General features: G+C 42.9%; 1 protein-coding gene across 1 annotated transcript; it reads right to left on the minus strand.

Moving 5' to 3' along the window:
• Positions 1-268: 268 nt before the first annotated feature.
• On the minus strand, positions 269-11647 carry LOC145706816 (fibrocystin-L-like). Its single transcript, XM_081784298.1, has one exon. It carries the CDS (start codon positions 11512-11514, stop codon positions 391-393), a length of 11124 nt encoding a protein of 3707 aa, XP_081640424.1. The 5' UTR covers positions 11515-11647; the 3' UTR covers positions 269-390.
• Positions 11648-24118: the final 12471 nt, after the last annotated feature.

Raw genomic sequence — 24118 nt, forward strand, 5'->3', positions numbered from 1 at the left:
CGCCAAGATCATTCAGTGCAGCGATCTCAGCCTCCTCTTTTTCCAAATCTTCTTCATCAAGCTCGTTGTCGCCATCTTCTGGCCTTTCATCATTGCTTGCAATTTCAAACTGAATAGAGGAGCTTTCTGAATTGCCAGCTCGACGAAGGCGCGGGTTGCCAAAGAAATGCAGACCAGATGATTCTCGTCGTTTTCTTCGCTCCTCAGAAGTTTCACGAATGACATTTACAATTTTCACTCGACTCGGTGAAATTCCTAGAAGGGCGGCAATGTTAATAGCAATGTTACCATTGTCGTAGAACTCGTCGTCTGTCAACTGAGTCGTTACGTCCAACTCGAGAATCAGCGTTGACTTGAGCTGAAGTCCGTAGATGTGACCTGTCTCGAGAATCATGTGGATAGCTTGCTCTTGTCGATCGAAAAATTTGATCCCGGCTCGCTGTGAGGCCCGTCAAGAGAAGGAAGATGAATTTCTCTTCGAGGTCGATCCCACTGGATTTCGTCGCCAACGTAGTGTGCGTTAGTTGGAATCATATAGATGCCGTCTTGCTTGAGGTCCAATCTATTCGGCTTCAGCGTAATGAACCTCACATGAATCTTGCACTTCTGATCATTGTAGTCCGGCAAATGGAAGTTCATTCGCTTCGGAATCGTTGAAGTGAAGGAATAGTCGTACTGATGGCCACAGGCTTGGTGAGTCCAAAAAGTGCTCAAGCGAATCATACAAGCATAGCCAATGCAATTAGAGTGATCTGCTGGCCCGTTGACGATGTCAATGTAGCCCGTGTCGGATCGAATTGCCAAGGGCGCTATTCTTCGGACCATGTGATCCACGTCCATGAATTGGAAATTCATCATTATCATTTTCAGCGAGTCTGTGCAATGCCACGCTGGAATGGAAGCATCGTAAACGCAGTTTTCATCACGAATGACTCCCTTTTCTGGCGCATACTCTTCAACGGTGAGTTTCTGGCCGTCGAGAGTTGTCAACATGCCTTTCGGAATTCGGTAATCTCCCAGTCCAGGACGAGTGTCAGTGTACGTCGTTCCATTTCTGGTGACTCCTTCCCATGCATATTCAGCCTCGGAGTGGAGGAAGCCCGGACTGCCGAGAAGGTCGCCAGTTTCATCGATAACAAGTTGTTTCTTGTGGCCATCGCAATGAAGATCGCCACAGGATCCGATGTTGACATAGCGAGTTTTTGGTCTAAAGAACTTTGCGACTTTGCTCAGTGTAGCCACATTACTGTCGAAAGTATTTCCCTGTTTGAAATAAGTCGGGTGCGAATAGTCTTCCATTTCTCGGTTCGCACTGAAAATAACATCCTTATCGCCACATCTTCCATTAAATTTAGTAAAAGCATTTGCCAAGACACATGTTCGTCCGTAGATTGCTGGAATCTTCACAAACGCTTTGTACATCGGTTTTCCTGGCCATCTATTGTGGCCAACCAAGAAGTCGCTTCCGACGATAGCAGCATGGTCACGTGGACTGCTCGTTCCTGGAAAGAACGTTTCGTGCATGTTGCCAATTTGTGAAACTTCATTGTCGACATCGCATTCCCAATGCTCTGATCGGCCGATAATAATGTTATTTTTATAAGTTATTGATGCTTTTGGGTCGAATTTCCATGCTGTAGCATCCGGTCCTGCGTGGACAGTGTAAAGCGCGTTAGAATTGTCGACTAATACATTGTCAGAAACCACTTGCCGCTGTGTCTTTGATTGAAAGTAAACCGCAGTGGTTGCATGATGAATGAAGAATCCTGATACTTTTTGGCATCGGTATAGTTCCTGCTTCAGAATGTAATAGCCAACAATACATCCGCTGCCAACATTTCCGAAAACGTTTGGATCGCTCTCGTAGACATCGGCAGTGCATTCTTCGAGATCGCCAATGCAACTCTCACCAACACCATGGTAGCAAGGACCCATAACACCTGCAATATGGTTATTTTTCATCGTCAACCTCTGAGCGTCTTTGAAATCAATTCCAGCTGGAATCAAGGATGTATCAAGTTCTGAATTTAAGCCGTTTACGTAAGCATAAACAGATCGGTCCCAAATAGAAGCGATGGCGTTGTTTTCGACAACAGCATCGTTTCCTAAAACGCGGATACCATCTTCAGGTGCGCCAACGATGACGTTGTCTTTCATTTCTAGACCGTGAACGTCTATTCCGGAACCGATAGCAGTATTAAGGCCATGGAAGAAGGAACAACCGCGAACGTATGATTGCTTTCGATCTCCACTTGCAGTGGGGTCGACATTGTAAAACAAGAGCTGGAATCGCGAGTCCTCTTCGTTGGTGTAGCCGTACTGCCCCATTTGTTTGAATTGGACGTAGCTGAACTGTCCATAGCCAGATCGGAAAATGGTGTCCTTCTCTGTTTTTTCAACAGTGCTGGCGACGAGGACTCGTCCTCCGAGCACAGCGTTAGCACCGTCACTGCCATCAATGATGATATTTCTCGTCAGAAGCATGACGGGAGTACCGAGGTGATATCCATCCGCATCTTCCAGATTTGTCTCGATTCCGAAGTGACGAAACTGCGCAGTCTGATTCAGTGTGTAAGTTCTTGCTTGTTTTGCAGTTATTGAAAAAAACTCGACTTCTCTTTGATCGAAATTGCTAGATGCGATTGCAATTTCTTCACCAATCTTCCAGTCGGCGTCTTCACTCAGTGTTATTGTGTTTTCGCCAGGTTGGACTGTTGTTGCAAGATACGTCCAGGTTTTGTCTCTCGGACAGCCGTGCATTTCAAGTGAACCATACCCGCCAATTGCTTTGGCTCCGATAGGAATTGAGTTTCCAAGTGCTCCGAACTCTTCTGCTTCAGTATAGTTAGCCATGAGACGGATCGTTACTTTTTTGTCGCAGGGAACCGGGTTTTCGGCAGTTCCGATGACTAGTTTTCCGATGTTCTGATCGATCAAATCTCGACGTCGGCGAGATTTGCCCCAGGTCGTTTCCGAAATTCCAGTATTAACAATAATCGACTCAACTTCAATTTCAATATCATCCTCAATATTTTCAATAATGAGCTCTCCATCAACTAAAAGTTTAGTTGCTTTGAGAACATTCGGCCTTTCCGGATCTCGGAGATCGTCAGGAATTGATGAAAGCCTGACCTTTCGCTTCTCGCCGATAAATACGTTCGTCTCGTTGTTACCGTCCCATCCTGGAACTGTAAATGTCTCTTCGCAGCCGGGCTCACCGATCATGCATTCAATCGTGGCTTCAGTCGTTGTTGTTGTCGGCGGCTGGACTGTTGTAGTTGGTTCTTCGCATTGAGGATAGAAACACTTGTACATCTTCAGCGACCATTCCGCCGTTCGGCCATGAGTTCCATCGCCATAGGCGTCTACTTCATATTTATCCGGGTAAATTCCTTTCGTGCTAGAAATTATTGGATTCTTCAGACCCCTAAGCATGTAAGTCAGTTTGTATCGCTTCGTCGTAAGGAATTCTTCGTCCGATGTAATGTGATAATCGAGATTGTTGTGACTCTCATTTGTGATCGAAGGAATTTCGTCGAGTTTAACGCCAAGGTTAGTGTAGTCAATGCGCTGATGGAACTCGTGCGCAATATGGAGGTAATCATTCTTCTCTAAAAACAACATTTCAGCCGAATAAGTTATGTTGGTGATGTACTCGAATCCTTCGAAAGAAAGAATATGCTCTTGGCCTTGATTGAGTAGCATCATCCATCCTTTTTCGATCGGTCTGCAGACTCGGTAAGGAGAATAAGCAACGCCATAAGGCGAAACGACACGACCTTGAGCGCCTTCTATTGACTTAGGATAAACCCCATGGAACGGAAACCTGTGTGGTTTGAATTTTCCGCCGGCGTATGGACAGACTTGAATAGGGTATAATATCGACTTTGCGTTGACTCCCTCAGGTCCTGGCCAAACAGAGGTGCAATGATTCGGGTCGTATGCATCCGAATGAGGCACGACGTAGACTTCTTCGCCGCCATTTTCAGTAAATGATCCATCGATGTCACGAATGGCGTACTCGTGCTCCCACTGAGTTGTCAGTTTTCTTGGTGAATTCGTCCAACGAACATTTGTGTACCAGGTTAGAGCAGCACATTCGAATGTATCGGAGCCATAGCAAGGGTTGACAGCTGTACAGTAGCCATTGAAAGTTCCTGGCTTTGATGGACCGGGCTCATCAAAGTTGAAAAAATGAATGTCATGGACTGTGAAGGCAAACTCCATCCATGGAGTTTCGATTCCCATGGAACCACAGCTATTCACGTGTGGATCATGTTTCATGCTTCCGATCACAATCGAACGAACGAATGCTTGAACATTTCCAGGGCAGTCGACGCCTGGACAAACGCCGAATGAAGAGAGGTACGATTCCTTACCAGCAAGGTTGGAAATGAAGTTATCAGATGCGATAAAATTGTGGAACTGGATGGCACCACCGGTGGTGATTTCAGCTCCTCGCTCGTTATTCCAAGTGTGGAGTCCGTAAACAGAGTTTCTGTCGACCCCTTCGGGCATTATTGCATTTTCTGGAATCTCACCAATTTTAAGCGCTTTAGGAGCACTTTCTCCACAATCGCCGTTCGGTCCAGTCGGAGTAAGGTCGACAAAGACCCAAAGGCCGTATTTCCCAGAAGAGTGGACTGTGTTATTCCAGAATTCCCCGAGAGGGCGGTTCTTGCAGCAAATTGTATTTGTTGCAGATGGGCCAGTCGGATGTTTTGGCGAGTTATACCAGTAGCCGAAGTGGGTAGAGCCAGCTACAGCGTTGTGGCGGATGATGTTGTTCGGATTCGGCATCCAGAAGGACGAAGGAATAGCATCAATATTCAAAAGAGAAGAGGATTTTTTAGTCATCACTGCTAAATTGTACTGCACAATATTGTCTTCTTCGATGCCATCTTCCAGGAAAAACGTTAAACCCATGACGTTAAAAGCAACATTGTGTTCAACAAGAAGATTGTGAACTCCGTGCATTGTCACAGCTCGATTGAAGCTTTCGTGAACGCTATTGCCTCGAGCATAAGTATTCGTATCAACCAAGTCACCTGTCATATGGAAATGAATTGGATATCGGCCTAACCGGAAAGCTTGTCCGACGAAATTGAACTCGACGAATTCGATTCGAGCGGAATCGACCATATGCATAAATAAATGCCCTCCGAGCTGATCAGAGCCGACTTCGTGTCCATATCTGTTCTGAAAGCAAGTCTGGGTGCTATTAATTTTGTCGAAAGCGGTTCCGATTCCAAGCTCACATTCGTCCAGCTCCTCGACCCAGTCTAAGTTTCGATTTCCCTGGAAAAGCACATTCTTCGACAAAAGACCAACTTCAGCTCTTTGGCAGATTGTTCCCGCCCAGTCAAAACCATCTGAGCACTCGGCCATGTGGCGGTATTTTAGAGTATCATTCAAAGTCAATGTGTAGCCGTCAGCACTCACTGCTGAAATATAAGCAGTTTCGGAATGATGAAGATGCATCCGGTCACCAGTTGTTGCGATGATAACTTGATCTCCTGCAACCCAATCGTTTGCGACAGGATGAGTTAACTTAATTGTGTCGTCACCGACCTCAGCAGTTTCATCCATATGAGTCCATGAAGTGTGAACGCGGCAACCATGGAGGTCGATCGTTCCACGGCGAACTGCGAACACCTTAGCGCCGTAGATCGGGAGCTCGACAGACCGTTGATGGCCATACATCGTAATTGTTGCGTCAAAGGGAATTGAACGGTCACCAGTTGGATCGCAGAAAGGTTCGTCTTCGGTTCCGATTTCAAAGTGTCCACCATTTGTCACGACTGCGTATTCTGTCTTGAGCTCGATGCCGTGAACTCGGTCCCAAATAACAGTTCCTCCGTCAACAATCAGAACAGCAAGAATAGGCGTCGATTCATCAAGCAGAATCACTTTTCCTTCAGGAATGACGACAATGTCGCCTGCCATCGGTTTGCAACTGCCATCTGTGCAACCCCAAGTAAACGTGCTCGACCATCTGTCGACGTACCAGAATTTTAGATCGTCGGAGCTGAAAACACCGTTGCCAAAATTAACGAATTCAATCTTTGGCTGAACTGGTATGTTGAGGCCACTGTAAGCTTCCGTCTCACAAATAAGCTCCGAGAAAGTTCTCGAAAGAGTTATGCAGACGATACCATGAATTGAGACAAGGGCGTCTTCACCTGCATCTAAGTTTGAGCCAGTAAATGTGATTCTAGTGCCACCAGCTGAACCGCCTTTAGTGGGGCTGAAACCAGAAATAAGGGGAGTCTTGGTTATATCGACGTAAATGCTCGCTTCTGCAGAAATGATAGAACCCGTCGATTTATCAGTTACTGAGAGTCGAACAACAACGATTCCAGATTGCGTAACATGATCAAGATCTTCGAAAATGCAGGTCATCTGGGTTCCTTCAGCGTTGACTGCTTGAATTAAGCAGTCGATTCCGTCGACAAGAACAGCGGAGTTTTCAGCACTAAACCCGGCGCCGAAAAGAGTTATCGGTTGTCCTCCAGACTGACCAATAGACGCAGGCGAAACTGTATCGAGAGAAAGAGAAAAATCAACATCCACCTTTCCAGAGAAATATCCCGTGGCTGAATCTCTTACCCGAAGACTGTAAGAACCAGCTGAAACCGAAGGCATGATGACTGTCAAAGAATCGCCGGAACAAGAACCAGAAAGCTCGTGGAAAATCTCGACTGGATTGACACCAGATTCTTTGTGGTGTCCTGGGTTGCCGCATTGAAGGTCGAAATTTATCCCCGAAAGTGTTGCATCATCATACAAAAGGCCAGTTAGAATTTGTCCATAGAATTTATCATGAGAAAAGTTTTCTCGAAGGTAGTAATTGCTCTGACTCAAGCGATAACGTCCGTCAAGCTGCAGGTGTTTTTGCCAGCGAGCGCAATCAGCAAGTTGGCGATTTACTACAATTACTGGTAGGTTATCAGCATTAGGGTCTCCATCTTCGATTTCAAAACACTCATAATCGCTGTCTTGGTTTTTGTTGTTGGCGTGCTTGAAAATCGCGACACCGTCGGCGAATTCAGCGAAACCAAGTTGAGTGTTTTTTCGGTTCTGTTCAAAGCTATCATGATTAGATTGAAGGACAAATGAATCTAACGTTCGGCCGATTATAGCGCCACTCTCTGTGACAACTTGACAGATTTGCTGATCCTTCATCGCGCAATTCGGCACAGCACACTGGATCCATGCGGGCTCACTTTGGCCTTGTTCGACTTCAGTTGAAATATAACAGAAAGGTCCTTGACTTCGGAAGTCGGGATTACGGCACGAGTTTCCAGCAAGATCCAAATTGGCTTCTGAGGTTGATCCTGGAATCGAAGGCACTTCTGCCCAGTTGACGCAATCATGACCTTCAGAATGAACGAGATCGCCCCTATAGTACTGTCCTCTGTCTGAAAAGCAATCTTGTTCATCGTAAGACTCGCACACGATTTGATGAGTATTTGAGCAAGGAACAAATTTCAGCTGCGCGGAACCTACATGGTAAACAAGACAGGAATCTACAGATGGGAAAGTGACCTGGTCTGTCCATGCAACCGCAGTGCCGTCTAAGTCGTGAGTGAGCGAGTTGTCAGTCGCCGAGTATTTTATGTTCAAGAAAATATTCCCGCTCTCGGTAGAAAGAACATTTGTTATTTCTTCCACGGACTCGAATTTCGCAAGATTCCAAAGAAAGTTTTCTCCCTCAGCAAAACAGTTGCTTTCCGCGACTGCGCTCAGTTCCTGTGGATCTTTTATTTCAAACTTAGAACATGAGAAACCATCTCCGCGATAGATTCCCTGGCAAACGCAACTATATTGGATTCCATCGAGATTTGGCACGCATTCAGCTGCATAATGACAGTTGTGAACTCCTTCCGCGCAAGGACTCATGTTCAATACCAGATCAACTCGAAGTGAGCTAGAACATGTTCCAGTTGGCAGCTCAAGAGAAATTGAGTCGCCAGCGGAGAGATCACTCACGTCAGAGAAAGTCGTCGGGCTCTCGTTGCCAACTTCGACGAAAGTAAAGTCAAATTTGAACGAATCGTGATCAATAAACTCATGTTCAATTTCTATCGAGGCAGCGCCTGTTATTCTACCAGAAGGCATTGAAAAGACCAATTTATCGCCAATAGAAATAATTGGACATCGAGAGCATATGATTCCTCCACTTTGTGTAACAGTTATTGAAATATCTTCGGACCAACCATATCCGGAGACTGTGACATGCTGCCCGCCGTTAACCGATCCGGAAGTTGGAGTTATTGATTCAGCAACAAAGAGAGCATTGACTCTGACAAGTGGTGCCACATAGATTATTCCATCATCAGCAGTTCCGCTTATTGAGTACGAGCCGGCAGCAAGAATAGGAGCATCGCATGTTTGAGAATTGGTGTTTCCTGAGCACCCACTTACCATTTGCCCATCGATTGTTATTTGAGCACCATCCAAATTGACCCCGTTGAATGTTATTTGGGAAGTGTCGTGACTGATTCCAGAGGCGGGTGTGAACGATGTGATTTGAGGAGTAGCGGACAAACTGGCATAAACTGGGATCTCATCGATGTCGAAGGAATTGTCAACATTGTAGAAATCATTGTCATGACGAAAAAAGATCGCCAAGTTCACTTGTCTATCAGCGATCTCTCCCCACATTTCAGGAGCCTGACAAATTATTTCAGTGTAGGTCAGGGACAATATATCACAACGATAGGCAGGGTCCTTTCCAAGATGAACTTCTGTTTCAACAGAAATAACATCGTCAGTTTCGAGAAGATTTTTGTCTTGAGCGATAAATCCAGCACCAGTCATCGTTAATTGCCAGCCTCCTTTAACACCGACTGAAGTTGCACTGACAGCTGTTGTAACAGGCTTAATTTTGAAACTTTTTGAACCATCATAGCTATTGTAGTAAGCTCGTCCACGCCCAGCTAGGACAAAATCGAATTGGTACTGCACTAACGGGTCCATCACATTGTTGTGTTCGATTGCGTATGTGCCACTGATACCTTCTGACGCTTTGTAGAAGTTGTTTTTCGGATAAATTGCATTGCCCAATCGTTGAGAAGCAGTAAAGTGCGCCTGTGTTGTACAATCTCCGGATGTCTCGAAATTCGTTATCGTCAAATTTGCCTCCATAAATGGAGTCGACGGCCCATTCGCCACCCACTGGTCTACCACAGGTGTAAACGCCCAGGAATAAATGATCGAGTGCTTTTCCAATGCACCGTCAAATGATGAGGCACTGTTTGTCGTCGTCACGCTACAAGCGCCGAGCTCAGATGCTCCGTCATCAGAACCATCAAGAACAGGAGGAGTGCCAATATGCGCCGCGATATGTGGCCATTTCTCATTCACTTCGCCCCATTGTCGATCAGAGAAGCTGTCTGTGAAAATGACTTCTAACCATTCAGGTCGCTCGACAGCTTCTTCGACAATTACTACTCCATTTAGCCAGGTGCTCCAGGCGTTGTCAATGTATCCGGTCGAATAATGATAAGTCCCGGGCTCTGTAAAGAGGCGGAGAAAATCTCCCGTCGATTCTATTATCAGTGGACTCCAGATTTTATCGTCTGAGGAAGCTTCATCACAATTCGGCACATCGCATTCTTGAAATTGCATCCTTGGTGCGTACCCGTTAACCGTGAATGACCATTTGAAGCGAACAGCTTCGCCAGCTTTGATTCTTACTGTTTCGAAGTTGCTTCCTGTGCTCATCGAAATTGGCTCGTTTATTGCGTACCCTGTTTCGCAAACAATTTTATCCGCGAATACTTCCTTGACGTTGCACTGATTTCGATCGCCACCTGAGAGCCCGCCGACAGCAAAGATCTCGACAGTTGTTTCTTCGTTGAGCTTACTGTTTGGAGTAATTGAGTCTGTAGCGAAGCCAAAGCCCGAAATTGTGATGATTCGGCCACCAGCAAGGGATGAATAGCGCGGATAGACGCCAGTTACTTCGACTGCGTACTCGAAGTTGACTTTGTTCGAGAAACCGTTTTCTGCAGATGTTATTTGCAATTCATAAGGCCCTTGATCGAGCATAACTGTAACTGCTACAATTTCCGTGTCAGACCAGCTTGTGATTGTCCAGTCACCAGAATTTGCTGTTCGAAAACCCAAACAACCGCGATGTGCGTATTTAGAATCAGTAAGGCAATGGTTTTCTGAGAAAAGTCCCTGAACGTCTACTCTTGATCCGTTCACTTCTGAACCGAATCCAGTTCCAGTAATAACCACGATGTCTCCACCAAGAACAGACACTTTTGTTCGCGACAATCCAGTGACTGTAGGCGTGGAATCGCTCGCAGTCTGGCGGCGTTTTCTGTTCGAGTCTTCAACAGGCAGCGTAATGCATTTCATTTCAATGTAAGAAACTTCTCCAGGAATCGCGATACATTCTTGAAGAGTATCGAAAACTTCAATGACAAGTCCCTCATAAAATCCAATTCCAGTCACAGAGACGATTGAACCACCAAATATCGAGCCGGACTGAGGCGAGTACGAAGAAATCGTGAGTAAAGATTTAACTTTGACGTCAGACTTCGCGCTTCCAGAAGATGGGTCTTTGAATAAAACTAGGTTTTCTCTACCTGGAACAGGACCAACAGTCACGGTCAATCTCGTGGCAACAAAGGGGATGACTTCTTCATGCGAGATTATTTCGCATCTGCTTCCACCTATTTCAATATAGCTTTCAGCAGATACTCCAGTTGTTGCCGGGAAAATCACATCTACAGTGATTGTATCTCCTTCAGCGATCACGTCCTCCTCGCCGACTGAAGTTGCGTAGACAACAGGAGTGTGATCTTCTGAGAAAGTAAATGAGCATCCATAAAGCATGTTGTCAGTCCATGTGTCAGGGTGCATTTCTTGCCGGTAGTGAGCACTACACTTAGATCTTTGGCGATTCGCGATGACAACTACTTCTGGAACTCTTTGAGGAATGGCCATCATTGATCCTTGAATTGTTGATTGATAAGGACCGCCCTGCCAAAAGTCATCATTGATCACAGAGAACGCTGCTGCGGCATCTGGATTGCGTTCCACGAATTCTACTGATAGCGAATGCTCGGCCTTCAGCTGACCAAGATTGCCTCTATCAAGACCTTTGAAGTCAAAGTAGTAGCCATTCATACAGTCGCCAGTTTTGGTGACTTCTAAGTTTATTCTCTGAAGATGAGGCCACTGGCTTCGCAGTTCAGATTGGACTATTGAAGCAGATTGAGAATGGTCAAAAGAATAGGAGGTCTCCCCGTCGTCAATGCCGAAAGATACTCTTGTTGAAACATGAGAACAAACTGCCTCACTGATGTTGTGACTTCCAGTCAATGTGTAGCCACGACGAGAGTGCGCCAAGAAGTAACCAAGCCTCGTTTGAGTGTCATCCTCGTATCGCCCATTCTGGAAATCGCCGAGCCACTGTAAGCCGATGGAAGCATGATCGTATCCATGAATCTCGTTAAAACTAAATTCAAACAATTCTTCGCTTCCTTTCTCCATGAACAAGTCTTTCGTTTGCTGCTCATGACCTCGTGCGGTATAGTCAAAAAGCTGCTCCAAGATTCGTAATTATAAAGGGTTTCGTAAGACCCGTCCTTGTTGAATCTCAGAAGTCTCGCGTGAGCATCGTGCGAGAAAATCATTCTGTACCAACCGGTGCGAGGGACGAGGAAGAAGAATTGGCTTCGAGCAGAATAATGATCACGGTTGAATTGGCCACTCCATTTTGTTCTCTCGGAGCCTGAAAAATATGACGAGTCGATTATTTCGAAGTTAGCCGGCTCGTATTCACGATTGAAAGCCTCGTGTCCATAGGTGTAAGCATCTCGGTCATCGACATATCTTACTGAAGATCCTCTGCTTCCGGCAAATTCTCCAACGCGCTCACAACTTATAATTTCACACTCAACGATTGTATTGGAAGCAGTTGAGTTGCAGCTAGGAGTGGCGAAGAGACCATCTTCATTTCTGCAAAATGTGCCTTGTTGACAGTCGTCCCCGTTTTTGTCCACAGCGAGAGTTCCTTGATAGCCAACTCCTTTGCCCCAAATGCAACGAGTTGTTTTGACTGCGTTTGTTGTGTCCATGTCAAGTGCCATCTCCCCAACCAGATGGTCTCGATCTTCGTATTTGCCACAGTTGTCAGTTGAACCCATTTTCGGAAAGCACGATCCGTCAAGGGGATCATAAATGTAGTGCGTGCAAGTGGCCAGTTCTTCACAGTGCAGTCTACAAGCTGATTGAGTGGGAGTGAAGTGGCTATCAAAGATGTCATTTCCCGGACAGTCGTTCGCGTCGCCAGATAATGGGCTCCAATTGAACTTTCGCCTGTGAGTCTCAACTTTTTTCGTCACGCAAGTAATCTCTGTTGAAGTGTGAGTGAGAATTTCGCAGGATTTTCCACCAAGTTCAACGGTTGTTTCTCCAAGCGTGCTCGAAAATCCGGTTCCGGTGATGGTTATTACAGTGCCGCCTTCTGCCGATCCGACATTTGGTGAAACAGAACGAATCATCGGATAAACTTCGAAGTTGAAAGGATCGAGGTTGTCATTACCAAGCACGTGAATAAAATCCTCCGAGGTAACGGAGGCTCCTTCGTTTTGTGTCGTGAAAGTAAAGTTGTATTGACCAGGCTCTTCTACTCTAGCGAGACATCTCAAAATTCCATTAATATTGTGGGTCATTTCCCGGAAGAGTTCGATTTCCAGCGACTCATCCTTCTTGATCGACAACTCACATTCGCCCATGTTGAGTCCATCTTCAGAGATGAATCGAGGCTGAAAAAATATCCTGTTCGGATCTTCCTCATTTCCGTCGTCGACTGCATTGAAATTCACTGTGCGGAGTCGTCCTTGGAAGTCGATCGCGTTTTCCGCGCAAAGGTAGCGGATTTTGACATCTGGGCACATTTCGATTTCGCCCAGTGTTTGCGTTTGAGCGCTGTCAGAGCAGTGGAATCCTTCTTTCAAGTTGAAAGTTTGCGCATGTGGGAGGCCATCGGAGTTGAAATTAATCGACTGTACAAATGTTTCGTTGTTGTTTTTGTCGAAAATTTCCCAATCAACTGGGGAACGACAAGCTCCCGCTAAGTAGAGTTTTCTGTGTCTGTGATGCGAGGAGAAGCGTTCGTCCTCATCTCCGTCGTTGTCCGTGTCAAGATCTATCCACATCGACCAAAATGTTCGTTCCTCGAGGTATTGTTCTTGAGGATGCGCAGCTGGCGACGAAAAGTAAGGAGTCGCCCAGAAAATCTCGGGTCCCCAGAAGACTGTGAATGTAAAATCCCACCCTTCTATGATTTCTCCCCCGTCGATGACAAGTTTTACCTTCCAAGTTCCTTCTCGATGAACAGCGGGCGTCCGGCAAACGAGCGAAGGGTGATCTTGGTTACCCACTTGTCTTGACAAAAGCGTCAACTGTCGATCGAATTCGCAGAATTTGGGAGATTCTCCGGCCATTTCGAACCAAAGAACGAAATCGTCGCCATCTGGCGAGCTTTCATCGGCGATGGCGCCAGGGATATTGAGTTTGCTTGATACTAGATTCCATCCTACGACGGTGATCAGCTGTCCTCCGAGGATGGAACCTTTGTTTGGAATCACTCTCGTTACACTTGGGGCTCCAGCGCGCCGTTTTCTTGCTCCGTCCTCGTCGTTTTGTGAACGAATGTCGGCCAATAGCTCTTCTCTTGTTAATTCTTCCGCGCTGATACCACAGATTGTGTAGCAAGTGGAGACGCCGTTGTTCTCTCGTGGAGCCATCGTCCGTTTCTTGTCCATTTCGAGCAATGCTTCCTCGACTTTACAAGGCTCGTAAGCCGGAACACCAAGAATGGCGTACGAAATTCGCAGTTCGTAATCCACACCTTCTTTGATTCCAGTAGCTGTGCATTGCAGGAAGTAAGGATAGTCCAATCCTTCTCGCTGCGGATACAAAGGATCATTCTCCTCAATCGTCAGATCTTCACATTTTGGCGGATCCTCAAAGTCTTCCTCGGCCGGATTGAAAAATATCTCGACACTTTCATGCAAAACAAATTCTCTGTCTTCATTGTATTCTCCAAGCAATTCGAGATTTGAGCCCTAGAAAATTATTTCTACGAGAATGAGGGCTTGAATTTGTATTTAACATTTTTGAAATATTTTCTTATACGTACCCAAAATTGAACAGTGTCTCCATCTCTGACGACTGGATCTGGTGGTTCGAGTTTTGGTGCTTGAAGAGTGCCATGCACTATCGAAAGAAAAGAAAGCCGTAAAATTTTCTCTCCCAGGGAAGGCATGGCTTTTTAATGCTAATGTCTCTTTCTTTCGTTGAAAATGGAAAGTTTAGATTTTAGAGGGCGCCAGATCAAACTCCGCTTTCTTATCTGTTTGATATTATCTCGTGTTCCGGGTCGCCGGGTCTTCAATTCGAGACAATTCCATGTTATCAAAAATGGACATCATTTCTTCGAAAAAAGATCATCTTCTGACTTTCAAAAATCGATGTTTTTAGTTTAATAAAGGAAAATAATCACGGAAAATCGCTCCTGCTCGTAAAATTTAAATGAACCCGCAATAAATCGTGTAATCGTTTTCGGTGCAAGACTAAGTAATAAAATGATAAAACAAAGTAATCTTTTCGCAACTCGTCAACTACATAATAAGTTATTATCACAAATAACACGGGTCTAAGGCAGCATCATGATTACGATGAATGATAAATTTGGCGTTATTTCTCAGTAATCGAGATTCTTGGATTAAGTTTTTATTCTTTATAACGCTTTAAAACGCGCTGCTTTGACAAAAGGAGCTGCTTTCGAGAATTCCTTGCGTTTTGAATTTAAAATAAACAATCATACAAGACAAAAATATCAGGACAATAAAAGCTTGAAAGAAAAATAAAAGAAGATTTTAAGAATGTTTATTAGAAAATAAGACTAGAAACAAGAATGAAAGTTTTGTAAAAAATGCTTTTGATTGAGATCTTGATCAGTCGCATTTTAGACGCAAAAGCCAGCAGGAACTTCAAAAGAACAGGGATAGAGCTGTAAACACTGTTTCCGATGACTTGTTGGGAACTGTAATCTACACTGTAAATCAGCTTCAGCAGGGCATCGAGCAGGGCATTCGTGAAAAATATCCGTTTCGAGATGCAGAAATCCCCTCGAACTTTTAAAGAGCTAATCATTCCTAATGGAACTTTTAATTAGGAATTTCAATTATCGATTGGATTGTACATTTTCTGAGTTCTTCTCTTTTGACTCTATTCCGTTTGGAGATCTCCAAGAAAAATGAAAGGAACTTCATTTAACTTTCTTTTACTGATTAAAAACGTTGAAGATTCAAATATTTCATTGTCACTTCGAGTTGAAGTCTTCGACAGACACCAAGGATCCACCATCCATCGGTGGGTGAAGGCGCCAAGCCGAGGCAGGGAGATGCAACGTGACCACCGCCAACTCCCTCCCGCAGAGGCAGCACATCTGCGAAAATAATTGTCGAATAATTGAAAATTCGACTAGGTTTTTTTATCTTCAGTGAAAGTTTTATTAGGAATGATTAGCTCTTGAAAAGTTCGAAGGGATTTCTGCATCTCGAAACGGATATTTTTCACGAATGTTCCCTTTACCACTAGGTAACGATTGATCTCTGTGCATGTGCGCCCAGCTGTTATCTTTTTCAATCTTGGCCTATATATGCCCTACTCACCTTCCGGTACCTCCTTGTTGATTCGTCAATCGATCTCCTTTAAAATCGAGCCGTTCAATGGCGTGTGGACTTCGGTAGCCTGAGATGATGAAAATTGAATTTTCGATCATTATTGCAGATGCAGAATAGTCAGCCTTAATTGAAATCAGATTTCTTGAATTATTATATTTTTGAAATTTACGTTTTGAAGATCGCCGATCTGTCTCCAAACATCGTTTTCAAGAAGCCAAATTGCTGATTGATATTTATTTCCATCATATCCCCCGGCGAGCAAAAGACTTCCACTTGGAAGGCCCATCAATACATGGAAATACATTCGACTAGCAAGATTTGAATAATGAAATTTTTTTTCAAATACCTTTTAGGAAAATCTGGTAAAGTGGACCAGCCCCGAGAACTCAAAGTCTCCACTTTGTTGCTGTAATAGCTTCCAACAGAAGTGGGCTTTCCATTGTAGTCGCCGAGTTTACCGCCCAAGTGTTTATAACTCGATGTGAAAGTGTCAATTGAAAATTCTCCATCGAAAATTTCACATTTAAAGGCATAAAAGCTATCAAAGCAAATTAGTGCTTTTTCTCCATTTTCAATCGAAAGGGGAGTCACATAATAGCTCCGCCCTGCGCCACCCAGTTTTTACCGAACCGGGCGAGGCAGGGCGGCGCAAGGCGGCCCTATTCAGTACCCCCGTTCGAAAGTGCTGCAGAGCCACTCGAAAATGGATTTATCAATCTTGTCGATTGTTCTCTCCATTCGCATCCTTCTAATTTGGCAATCTGAATAAAACTATTTTAACCGCGTGGGACGAATCCCCGCGTATGAGCGCGGGACGAACCGTACATTCGAATGTCATTTAAGCAAAAACTCGAATAACTCATGAACCGCTCGTCCGATATTTCTCAGATCTTCATAGATAACTAATCTTCATGTCCTCTTTCATATCCTGATGTCAGAATTCATATTTTGGTTTCGTCAGAAATAATTATTTTTTAGTAAGTATGAGAGTGAAAAATTTTTACCATCATCTTCCGTGCTCTTTTCACTCGAAAGAAGTTGCACTTGGTGAAATTCCATCAAAAATATAGACAAAAGTTGCCCAGATAGCTCAAACAAACAAATTGGTTCCTTTTTACAGTAAAAATCTCAGCGGGCGCTCGAGTAGGCCAGACTTAATCCCGTGTCAGGTGCAGCCCTGATAAAACTTCCAAATTTGCACAAGTTACTAAGAAGGCATGAGCTAACCCACATTTAAAATTTCAAAGTTATCGAATTTATAGTCTTGGAATACCGGGCCCCTAAAGTCTTAAATGACATTGGAATGTACGATTCGTCCCACGCGGTTAAGATCGTTTTTAAGTTAGTTTTCTTACTTTATTTCTATCCCTTCCATCAAAAATATAGAGGTTATTTTTTACAAGAGCATGAGGAGCCCATCGAAGATAGTCCTTTCTTGGTGCTGCTATTTCTGCATTTATTTTTCTTTCTCCATTGAAGGAAATCACAAATGCTTTTGCCAATTTTTCGCCCATAATAAGAATTGCTTTCCCTGAAGAAATAACAAAATTTTTCATTTCTGCGCGATCATCGTATTTAAAAATCCGTAGTTTCTCGTTTTTGATATTTTCAAGGCCAATCATCTTAATTTTCGAGTTAGTTTTCTTTTTCTTCAAATTCTTTTTTTGGGTTCAGTAATCTTTTAAAAGCGAAAGTAAAAGTTTGTATTTTACTGTTCCTCAGAAACTTCAAGTAAGTACGAGTCAGGTGAACTCGACGAGCTAAAATGAAGTGACAACTTCGACAGTTTCGTGATGTTTGATTGCAAATGTAGTTGGTGTGGGGCGCTGTGCAGCCTCGTATATAAGCGGGCTCCTAGCCCGCAACCAGCACTCCTCTCCACCCTCAAGGCCAGCTCACACCTACCGCTCAGGTCTCCCAGTTATACTGGTGAACTGTCGTGGGATGTTTGAACCTGCCCTTAATGGAGATATAGGAGCCAAAAATCCGTAAAAGCTTATTTTTTTCCGTTTTTGTCGAGATATTCTGCTACCAAAAGAGAAAAACGGTGATTCTATCTTGATGCTTTGCTGCTTTTAATAACTTCAACGATTCGACGCTGCTTTACGATTTGGAACTGCTTTGCTCTACGTTTAAAACATGTTGGTATTTTATTTTGACAAACTATTCGATTTGGACTCTTATGGAGAATTTATTTGGATACCTTTTTCAATGATTCGTATAATTAATTGCTAGCGGATTTATTTATCCTTTTGGATCAAAACTTTCTTTGGAATTACTTTCTATTGGAACTCTCAAATTTTATAACCCGTCATTCGTTTATAAAATTTACTCTGGAATCTCGAAAAGAATTGTGAGATCTTTATGACGATCAGAATCACAGATATCAGTTCTCAAAACTGATAGCCGACTCAACCAATGACGTCAATGCTTCACTTATCAGTTCCCAAGGACGACAAGACCTTCACGTCACTTGGTTCTCATCAGCGATGCAACTCATCAATTGACGATATTAGGTTCTCATAAATTCTTATCGACGATTATGGGTTCTCCCTCATCAACAGTTTTTGAAATGCAAGCTTTACTAAAACCCTGTCAAATTACGAAAGTTGTTTGTTCTAAATGCTGATTCTTTATCGGTTGACCTATGGCAATGGACAGTGAAGTCTGGATTACTTATGAGATTACTGAGGCTAGCGAAAAAATGGACGAAGAAGCGATGAATTATGAGACAATTGAGAATAGACGAGTTTGTGGACATGCTGGTGTCATTTGAAAAAGCGAAAGATAAGATCAACATAGTTATTTCTTTGGTTTGACGATGATCAAATCCTGAGGAGTGATATTCCTCTTTATTCGTGGATCGAATCGAAAAAAATCGCCTTCCAGACGATATACTTTTGGTCACTTTGTTGACGACTATATTTGTTGATGGTCTTTGTGATCTTATGGCAAGGAGAAGTCGTGGAAAACTTCTTAGGCCTGGATAAACCCGAAAAGTGCCAACATAGTGGACTTCGGTAGGTCGACAGCATGGAGAGGACGTCCGAATTAAACGATATCAAAGGTGAAGAAAAGTTTCTACACTGGATGAAGACTTGACTTCACGCTGCCGAGAGAACGATTTGCAAGTTCTTGATAAAAGCAGAAGATATCGGGCTGAAGAAAAATGAACTATAGAAGAAACTCGTGGTGACTGCGAACAATTTGGCCGGAACTTTGCCCGTCACCTAATATAATTGTTTTGTCACGTTGGAAAACATTGGGTTATGATGATTTGCAACTTTGTTTAATCGAGAGGCAATAAAAACAGTATTTCAAAACGAATCAACTTGGACAACGACGTGCTTTCTTGCAAACTGAAGAAAAAAGAGCCTGTAATTTTTTTTTACGATTCGGTTCTCATAAACAAAAAAAAAATTACAAAGTATTCAAAAAATTACAAAAATATCAACTACTAACAATGATCTTTGCTTTGTATAGATTTTCCTTATTTCTTCCCATCTTGCTTGTTTCTTCTAATAATCTTTTAAATATTTATTTAAATGATCAGATTTCCCTGGACTATTGAGTCCTGAACGTTCGTTCGGAAGGGACCTTCTCATAAAGCTCATCCGTCAGGCGGAGCTAGGCAATTAAGCCGGTTTAGTTTTTACTTATGTTAGTTTCAAATTTATTAAAATACCTTTTCTCATTTATTCTTGCTCTTTGTGCGCGTGTGAGCGCCGGCGCGCTCATTTACTGTTATCACTCTTACGCGCGTTACTGTTTCTCATCAATAGATTCTCTCTCTTTTCTGCACTCACCGCGTATTCTTTCTTATGTATTTCCTTTCTAAATTTCTCCTTATTTCCTTAAATTTTGAGTTCTTTTATACTTCTCTTATAAATATTTAGAAGATTAATTTTAAGATCCATTATTTTATGTTTACTGAAAATTATTATTCTGTACTTAAAATTTCATTCAATAAACATAAAAACCTTAGGGGAGGAGTGGTGTGGGGCGCTGTGCAGCCTCGTATATAAGCGGGCTCCTAGCCCGCAACCAGCACTCCTCTCCACCCTCAAGGCCAGCTCACACCTACCGCTCAGGTCTCCCAGTTATAGTAGTCGTCCTTCAAAATAATCAGAAGCAATCCATAAAGACCCAGTTTCAAAAACTCCGAAGGTAAAGAAAGTAGATTCATCAAAAAATTTACATTCAAGAATTTTTGTTTCTTCGGAAAAACAGGATCTCTCGGGAAAATGAATTTCAAAATCGAGCTTAAATTTTTCTCCTCGATTCAATTTTATCTCTTTTGTTGAAATATGATTCAATTCTGCGAGGGATGTAAAGAAATGGTCTGGAATGATCGTTGAACTGCCGAAACTTGGGGGAAATCGCGGCTGGGCGACGGCATTTTTCGAAAAAGCTGGAAAGACATCATCGTGGAATGCGAAATAAGGATTGCTTGTCACATGCATCTGTTTCCTTGATGGTTGTTGGACGAACTCGAGCTCGATTAGGTCTGTATAGGGAAATAAATTATTTTATTTAGAACAGTATTCCAATTAATAATTGGCAATTATTAGATCCCTGCCGAAATGAAATTTTATTTCAAATGAAAAATCAAAAACATAGTTCTGAATGAAGATCTTCTCGTCGTTAACGATTCCATTTGCAAAGTATTCGCATTCGTCGTTGTTATACCCCGATAGATCTGTGTACCAGCCATCGGAAGCGAACAATTTCGAGAAACACACAGATTTTTCTTCATATTTATCAAGCGAACCTATCCACTCGCGGCCGAGAGTAAGGAACTTCCCTTCCGCCTCCAAAAGGACCGAATAAAGAGTGTTCGAGAGATCAATGCTTCTTGTCACTAGAATTAAAAGAAACCTGTCTAAATCAATCTTTAGGGGGATAAAAAAAGATGCTACTCGAGTGACTCGAGTAGAGTCACAAAATTGTACGTTTTAACCCATTCCAGAGGGACCACGTGGACTAGATCCAAGTCTCTAAGTTCTGCGGGAACTCTGAAGTCGCCTTTTTTCCATCCTTTTTCTAATTCTTCTTCTTTTCTTATTCTGTTCAAAGAAAGAGTCGTCGACAACTTGATGAAATTGTCACCCAGCTTGACACTCATTAAATATAATACTCCTTTGAAGCTGATCGAAGAAACTTTCGCATTTTGATGATTACTAGCGATGTAACCCTGAGATTCTTCGAATCGGTTCAAATTGTAATCGGGAGCGTAGTAATAGCATTTATCGTCTCTTCCTGTTGGACGACTTTGAAGGGTCAAAAATCATTATTCATTCAATGAATTTCATTGTAAGAAAGTGATTTTTAGAAAAGAACTCTTTTCGACCGCTATCAGATGACAACGACTGGAAACACTTTTCTATCTTTTTCTTCGTTGCGAATCTCAATTCGATGAGTACCGATCGACGATCCAAAGTGAAAGACGAAAAATCCACTAAACAAGAAGAATTAATACATTTAAAACTAGAAACTATCAAATTGATAGTATCAATTAGCGTAAACTTACATTCTTCTGTGTCCATTGGGAATATAAACCAAATAACCGCCAGTCTCCTTGACTATCCTCATATCTCCAACAGCATCGACTAAATAATGCTCGCCATTGAGAAAGACGGCTCCGATTGACTTTTGCTGTTTTATATATTTTATTATACGTGTTATTTACTTCAATTAGTCGAAAACATTCATGAGGAAAAAGGGACCGATGCCGACCCCAGTAATCAGTTACATTTAGATTCACCAAATTAGAAGTGACTGAGTCGTCTGACCCTCGCAAGTCCGAAAAAATGATCGGATACTTTGTCAAAGAAGCTCTGCGGCCCATAATTCTCTTTGTTATCAAATCCGCACCATGCGGGACTCAAGAAGTTGACAGATACGTACCCAAGAAAATCTTCTCTTACATGTTAACTTTCCTTTTGTTTTTCTCCCTTTCTTCAGATTCCAGACGGGAACAAGCGTTTGCTCATTTTCTACTTTCTCGCACTGATAAAATGGACAAGGACATCCTGCTTGGCAGTATTTTTCGAACGGACAAACGTCTCCAGCGAAATCATGAGACCTTGTCAATTGAAAGCAAATTTCTTCGCAGTGATTGAGGGCTTTATTCCTCGCCGATTCCAAGACTAGAGACTGGGAGCAGAGGTGACGGCAGATGAACCGATCTGTCTTCGGTTTTTTAATTTGTAAAATTCTAATATGATCAATCATGATTGAAAACCGTAGCATAGAATTTTTGTTTCTTACATCGTAGTTGATTGATCTCATTTTCTTTTTCTGTGAAATTGAGGGGCAACTGTATCTCCCTTTGTGGCACAGAAATAGAAGCTGGTTGAGTAAAATTTCTTGTCCCAATACATTCATGAAGCCGATGCGCACAGTGGTCCATTTCGTTTGTTTTGATGCATTTCTTGAACCCGAATTGGCAAACATCCGTCAAGTACGTTGGTTGAATCCTTGCAGCCAGCATCGAATAGTAATTTGCTGAAATATGAATCACTGTACAAAAAACTTAAAAAGTTATACTTATTCCGACGATAATCCCCCAAAAAAAGCAACCAAAAACCATGTAAACTGCTAATTGGCGCATTGTTTTGTTACCACTGAAAATTGTTAGCATGTGCCTTTTCTTATTCGAATCTTTATCTTACTGAAGAGAAAAGCGTTTTTCAGACTTCCAAAAAGCATGTTTTTCGAACTCATCCGAAAACCAGCCCGTGAATTTTTCCGGCGCGGGGGTCTTCACCATTTCTGCTTGAATCATTTTTGCCAGCTTCATTTTCTTTTCCGGTCTGGCATTTTCCATTCCTCGCGCAAATCTCGCTCTGAACGTTCGAACTCTTTTTGTTGATCTTTGGAAGAATCCGGCATTTTCTCGATTTTCGTCACCACCGTCGATAGTTTCATTAAAGCCTTCCACGAAGTCTTTTGCCTTCTGGTTGATAATCTTCACTGTTGGTTTCACTTTATTGATATTCGGCATGAAGAGCCCTCCACCAAGATCGATCAGTGTCTTTTTCACAGTGTTTGGACGGAGAACTACTTCATCCTTCGTCTTCATGACTGTTCCAACACAATGACATTCCAAGCATTTTACATTGGCCAGTGGCTCTCTTTTTGGAGCATCGGGAGGTTCGTTTTCCTCCTTGATCGGGGCTAGATTATGACGTTTTCCCATCTCTAGCGGCGTCCCTTCATTTTTCGGGACTATATCTTCCTCTATCCTTGATCTCATGAAAAAAGTGAGTAAAAATACTCCCTCTGCTTGTAAAATACACTCCTCGGAATAACGTTAATCTTCGAAAAAAGCTTCCCTTATTCCTGTTTGCGCATCATAACGACGCTCAACGAGATTACTTGAAGCCAGGTTGGTATTCAAGTCAATTGAAATATGCCCTGATTCGACATTTTGGAATCAACGAGGAAAAAAGCATGAAGATTTTATCCTTACAATCCAATAACATTATGAAATCATGTTATGTTGGTATTATTATTGCTAATTATATAGTACAGAAATCAAGAGGAGAGACAAAAAGAATCGGGAAACGTACTTCGGAAGAGGTTTTTCGCCGCTATCTTTCGGAACTTCTCCAACAACATTCGTGAAAACGATATTTTCGTTCGAGTCTTATTTGAAATTTCAAAATATTCAGCAGACTCAAAATTTGAAAGTCTTTCTGAAATCACGGCCTAGATTAATTCTTTGAATGAGACGCACTTCAGTAGTCATGTCGCCTGGAAATACAAAGATACTGTCAGCGATCATGAGGACTGATGGGAAAGTAACAAGCTAAAATAATCCAGCAATTAGAAGGCGAAAGATGAAATGAAGGCAGACGCACCTTTGGCAAGAAGCCATGTAAAGACCAGTTGTTGTTCATTAGCTGCCAGATTTCGTTTGTGTCTTGCCATGGCTTTCTGTCTTTTCCTCCAATTGTCAAAAGAGCTCCTGAAGGCAAGCTGACGACAGCAAGGTCTTCAATATACCTGAATAAGTGTGTATTAGATTTTCAAAAAAGCTGTCTTACCGGGGATGCGGCTCAAGTTCTTTCCACTTTCCAGTGCTCATCATTGTCTCTGTCGTTCCTTCTCGATACAAACCACCAACGACCGTCGGCCGACCTCTGTAAAGGCCAAATCCAGCGTAAAAGTGCTTTTCTTTTGTTTTTTTCGCAGGTAAAACAGATTTCCCGTCAAACTCTTCACAAGATCGTTCGGAATCGTAATCAAAGCAAATGAGCGCTATAAAAAGGATGATACACAACTGCCTCTTTCAAACAAAAGAACCTTTTCTCCCCCCATCTATGCTTACAACTCCATGACCGTGGAGAAATTTCGCTGTCAGATTGACTGATAATTGTTTAAATCCACATCCG

Source organism: Oikopleura dioica, chromosome 1 (genome assembly GCF_907165135.1).
Source record: "Oikopleura dioica chromosome 1, OKI2018_I68_1.0, whole genome shotgun sequence".
In the NCBI taxonomy this organism is placed as follows: domain Eukaryota; kingdom Metazoa; phylum Chordata; class Appendicularia; order Copelata; family Oikopleuridae; genus Oikopleura; species Oikopleura dioica.